At 41.1% G+C, this 6,000-nt stretch overlaps 1 protein-coding gene across 1 annotated transcript in view; it reads left to right on the top strand.

Annotated features, from left to right (window-relative positions):
- Window positions 1-6,000, top strand: part of SLC10A7 (solute carrier family 10 member 7) — a gene marked incomplete at its 5' end in the record, with an annotated part of 200,735 nt that continues 194,735 nt past the window's right edge. Inside the window, one exon of the mRNA XM_019534328.1 lies at window positions 1-85. Coding sequence (XP_019389873.1) covers window positions 1-85 — 85 coding nt within the window. The remainder of the gene's footprint in view (window positions 86-6,000) is intronic.

Genomic DNA, 6,000 nt, shown 5'->3' with positions numbered 1-6,000 from the left:
CGGCTGCGCAAGGAGTGGTTCCTGCTGGGCATCGTGCTGGCCATCGCTGCCGCCAAGCTGCAGCCCGCCGTGGGCGCCAAGGGCGGTGAGTGCGCGGGGCCGGAGCGCCCTCCCCGCGGTTCCGGGACACTTTGCAGCACACCCCTCCCCCCACCACCAGTGCCCCGGGGTGAAGGGAGCCCGGCGGCTGAGGCAGGGGGGGCTCGCCTCTTTGCAGGTTGCCCGAATAACCTGCCTTTCCCGCTCAACTCAATGCGACGTCTGGAAAGAGGGCAGGCAGGAAGGTGCTTTAGGTAGAGGTGATCTCTGGTATTAGGCCACCTAAATAGCAGGAGTCATTGCTCTTCGGGGCAGCCTTCTGGACCCCGGTGCCTTCAACAGAGGCGATGAGGAGCTCCCTACGTGGCACTTAGTTCGTGTGTGCAGGTGTCCGCCTGCCGGCTTCGGGCGCGGCTTCAACCCAAGTTTGCTTGGTGGGATGCTGGGGGGGGGCATGAAAGCTTATGCATGCTTTGTCTTTGTGGCTTGTTTAGTTGGTCTGGGAAAGTGCAGATCTCCCCTGCCAGGCTTCAGACGAATGCAGACCAACAGGGACGTTTGGGTGCGCAAAAGCGCGTGCAGAGGAGGTTCTTTGGGGAAATATGATATCTTTTATTAGACCAACTAAATAGTTGGAAAAGTTTTTCCAATTAAACAGTCCAGCTAAATAGTTGGGCAGAAAAAAATAATTTCTCCAACTATTTAGTTGGTTTAATAAAAGATATCACATTTCCCCAGAGAATCTTGTCGGCCCGTGTCCGTAGACCAACATGGCTACAACTAATGCCCCTGAAACACAGAAGCGTGTGCTGCGTGTAAGCTGTACAAAAGCTTTTGTGCCCCCAGCATCTTATGAAGTGATGTTGGCCGTATCTACAGGAGATGCTTTACTGCAAAGCAACAGACTAATCTGTTGCGCAGTAAAGCGTCACCGTCTGCATGTGTAGACTCTTACTGCACTGTAAGTTTGCTACTGGCATATGCAGATAGTAAATTTACTGCACAGTAAAGCCAAATAGCATTAATTGCATGTATAGATGCACCCCTTGTGTTGTAGCGTGTTAGTGTTAGTCTGAAGTCAGGCAGAAGGCAGGGGAGATTTGCACCTTTACGGACTAACTGAACAACACACAGAGAGAGAAAGCCCACAGGCTTTTGTGCACCCAAGCATCTGATGAAGTGAATTTGGGTGCATGAAAGCTTGTGCTCTTTCTATATAACTTTTATTTAGTTAGGCTTCCAAGGTGCAAATCTCCCCTGCCTTCTCACGGGCTTCAGACTAACATGCCTAACTCCCTCTCCAATCTTCACAGGGTCATTCTTAGTTTTGAATAGAAGGTGATGCCCAAGGGCTATGTTAAAAGCTGTTGAGCATGATTGGGACTTAAGATGAAGATGCATAGCACAAGCTTTCATGCCCCCAGCATCTGATGAAGCAAACTTGGGTTGAAGAGTGTTGGTGTTAGTCTGAAGTCAGGCAGGAGGCAGGGGAGATTTACACTTTTGTAGGCCAGCCAAATAACATGTCTAAACTAAGTTAGATATGTAGAAAGAGTGCAAGCTTTTGTGCACCCAGGTTTACTGACTATCAGATGCTTGGGTGCATGAAGGCTTGTGTGTTCACATGTTCTCTGTCTCTCTGTATAAAAATATTTGTGTGTGTGTGGTTTAGTTACGCTATAAAGGTACCAGTCTTCCCTGCCTTCTGCCTGACTGCACACCAGCACTAACATTTTTGGTTCACTTCATCAGATGCTGGGAGCACAAAAGCTTGTGTATAACTCAGAGCTTGCCTATACAACTTATATGTAGCACAAGCTTTCATGTACCCAGCATCTGATGAAGTGAATTTGGACTGAAGAATGGTATCATTCATCTGTGTTAGTTTGAAGTCAGTTGGAAGCCGGGGGAGATTGGCATCTTTATAGACTAGCTAAAGAACATTTATTTATAGATAGATATATAGATCTATATAGGGATATATAGATGTGTTTGAATATAGAAAAAGCTCATAGCACAGTCTTTCATGCACACAAGTTCACTTCATTGGATGCTTGGGTGCACAAATATGCTCTCTGTCTTATTTAGCTAGGCTATAAAGGTGCAAATCTACCCTGTCTTCTGACTCATGAAGAATGCCTTGCATTTAAAACTCTCCCAACTACACAGCTGGTCCCAGAAAAGGTATTCTTGCTTTAAAAAGAAATCCTTGCCTCTTGCATTAAAAACTAAATTCCATCAGGCTGCTGTGTACTTTGACTGTACAAACTTAAATGAGGGGCTCAGGACTTGAAACACATCCACTAGGGTCCATGCTCTTGTTCAAATATAAAAACAAAATTGATGTTGGCAGACATTTAGTTGGAGATGTTGGAGTGAAATGTTTTCTAATTCTAATAATGGTTTCTCTCTTGTAACAATGCTGCATCTTGGGAAGCAGTACTTTTGTATACCTTTAGCAGAGTAGTTATCACTCCAAGGTCATCTCCCACTGTGTATTGTGAAATCTGGGTTGGTAAGAGGCCCTTGAGAGAAGAGGAAGCTGCAAGATTCAGCTTTCCTCACTCAGGTTTTAGACTTTAAAATGTAAACATGGCAAATCACATTTATTCATTTCTAACATAACCCAAGAAGAATCCTTTACTGAATTCCCATCTCTGTCATAGGTTGGTCTTGTACAAAGATTAATAAGGTAGGGTCCATAATTGAAAGTGTTTAAGAGTATGCATCTCTTACTTGATTAATAGGGATGAAAATCAGGTTAAAATCTGTTTTGAGCATGGTTCTGCTGACTTGGTGAAAATAATTCCATTAAGAAATGCCTAAAAAGAAAATAATTGGAGTTTAATATTTGATTGTCTTTCATCCCTGACCCACTTGAGAGGGACACTGACTGACAACTTGAAATTGAGTTAGAAGTGATTTCAGGTACTACTTCTACCCCAGATGGCTCTTATCAATATTTGTTGTTTTACTATAATACATTTCCATTTTTTTGTGTCCTCTGTTGCTTCCCTATGAACAACAGAGGAAACTGATTTACTATACAGGGGAAATAGTGGAACTGAGCACATAAAGTGTGTTGTCAAATGTATAAAGTCAACAAACTGAATTCTTTAATCTTCTCAGTAAAGGAGATTAATATGTTACTTGTAACAATAGCAGGTGAAACATTTGGTGCTTTGTTTGTTTTTTTAATTGATTGCATAATTTTAATAATAAATATTGCATACCCAGTAACGCCTACTGGTTTGTTTTGGTTATAGCTACAAAGTCCAAATGCTCAAAACTTTCCAAAACATCCACTTTTTATGGTAATTTTCTCCGTGGTTGGTCTCTGCCTGAAGGTGAATTTCTTTGCATATATAATATGAAAAAACCCCCAATATTTCTTTAACTGTTTTCATAGGAAAAATAGGAGGAAAAATCACTTCCCTCATTTTAAAAGACAGTAGGGCAGGATACCACCTTAGAGACTAATTGGTTCAGAGAGTCATGAACTTCCATAGGCAACAGCTATATGACTTGCAGGCTGTTATATACAAAACCCATGGTCCTCTGAGCCAATTAGTCTCTAAGGTGCTTACCTTCGGCTTGACTTGGGACTAACATGGTGAAACACCTTTCTCCTCATTGTAAAAATATTCCATACATAGTTTTTAATTTTTTTAAAGAGCTGAAGTTTGGCAGCAGACATACTGTTCTCAAGGAATTAGTACCTATGCTTGGCTTCTGGAGGAAGAAAAAAAAGTCAAGTCTTAAAAGCATTGTAAGAACAATTTCTGAGCTGTCTGTGGCAACTAAGGTACTAATCCTGCATTGAACTCAGTGTGCAAAGTCCTTCCCTTGTAATTGCATTGGAAGTAAAGCTCTGCATAGGTCTGTAGAGCCATCAATACTGAGTTTCTTGCCTTTTTTAAACAACCTAGTGACGACTCTTCTTGTATAAGCACTGAACTTATTCCTGCCTAACTTGATTACTGCTCAATTGTCAGGGTTTGTTCCTGGGACAACAGAAAACAAAACCATCTGTAGATCCAGCCACATGATCTCAAGCTACTCTTCCGCCACTTACTGCTTTAAAGTTAGAAAGACATGGGAGGAAAAAAACATAGTCTTGGGAGGGAAAGGGTAGGAGACTTTGTGACTTTTTGGCCAACAGAGCCATAGTGCAGCATGTCTTGAGCTTTATTTGGCAGTAGAACAGACTTCTAATGGTGTCTGGTGTTTTCCAACTGCAATACAAAGCTCATCTCTTTAAATGTTTTGTTGGCTGATGAGAGCTTATTTCATTCCTCTTAGAACATACTCTTTATAAAAATCTTTGCAAAAGAGATTGGATGCCCCATTGGATGTTCCTAGCACTAGACAAATACTTAATCTTCCTGATTCTAAAGTGACGATCACTTCATAAGTTCACATAGTAATGTTCAGGTCGCACAGTTTAAAACCAAGTGATAGTAAAAATCAGATTCCAACAGTACCAGATGAAAGACATACTGGGCACATGTAGCCATGGTCTCTCTCTGTTTCTTATCATACTGTATTATATGCTGTTCTTAGAAAAGATACAGAATGTGCAACAAAACCAAATTCTGTAGCTGCAGCTTTCATTTCCACACTTGCCTTGATGTTGTGTTTTATATAGAGACTTCTTTTTACAGTTCTAGTATCTCACCAAGCAAGGCCTATATGAAAGTAAAACTTGACTAAGGCTGCAGACAGACATAACATTTGTTTTGGGATAAACCATTTTATTCTAGGACAAGGTACAGTTGTTCAGACCCCTATGTCTGTTGTCCCAGGATAAATCCTAAGAAGGTTCACTGGGTAAGAAGTACTAACAGTCTATCACAGGGCATCTGAATGTGCGTTGGAACAATTTTCCCAGGATTGCATCATTGAATCAGAGGCAGAAAGTTGCAGTGCATTCAGTCATTCATTAAACTGTGACTAGAAGTATGATGTGTGTACATGCCCATCCAGGATATTTTTGTTGCAGGACAGGTGCAGGTACAAGTTGTCTAGAGAAAAATGCAAGATCTTTTCCTAGCCTCAGAGAGAAGAGTTGGGCAATCAAGCCTAGCATCATACTCCCTCTGAATGAACATTATCCAAATCTATTGCATTCAGCTTCTCCAAGACCATCAATGTGTGTCATTCATGCACAAGAACAAAAAGGATCTTCTATTTTGAATTATAGAAGAGTGGCTTGTTTGTTTGGTTGCTGTAGTTTTACTTAGGACAGATGATTAATACTAAATGTAGTATGAAGTAAAAAAAGGGAAAAATAATTTTGCATTTTAAAATAGGATCCTTGTGCTCAGTTCAGGTATTAATTTGATCAGAACTCCTATTACTAATATTTTCTTTTGACAAAATTAACCTGATTGGGTAGTTACAAAAACAGTTGGCTGTTCACTGCAGTTCATGTAGGACTTGATCATGCAGCCCCGTTAGGGTTTACATGGAACTGTATAGTCACTTGAATCCCTTTGTGGAGTGCAGCTTGCTTTCCTCCAAGCTGCCAGCTGGGCCTACTGGCTGGTGCAGGTGGGGCTGGGGTGGTTCTGAAACCCCTATGGGGGAAAAAAAAAGAGTTTAGTCACTGCATTCCTCTGAACATATGGACTACAGATCTCACAAGGTCAGTCCAAGGGTGGAGGAAGGTTCCTTATTTGCACTCCGTCATGCTGTGTACACACAAAAAAAAAATAGGTTTTGATTGTGCTGGCATATTCTTCATTACACCATGTCTAATCTTTCTCTCTCTCTCCAATTGCTTATGAGTCTCGTTTTTTTACTTAAAATATATAAAAGAGTGATGTTTACTTACAAAGCAAAACTTAAGTTTTAAAAATTGACTTTAATGATCAGAATTACTCCAAATATGCTGTCAATTACTTTGATTTCTTATAACTTTCTGTACCCTTGTCTGCTTAACACTGGTTTACTTTGCTT

The sequence above is a fragment of the Crocodylus porosus genome, unplaced genomic scaffold, assembly GCF_001723895.1.
Source record: "Crocodylus porosus isolate Cpor-Errol unplaced genomic scaffold, CroPor_comp1, whole genome shotgun sequence".
NCBI lineage: Eukaryota > Metazoa > Chordata > Crocodylia > Crocodylidae > Crocodylus > Crocodylus porosus.
This window is presented reverse-complemented; position numbering and strand designations above follow the sequence as displayed.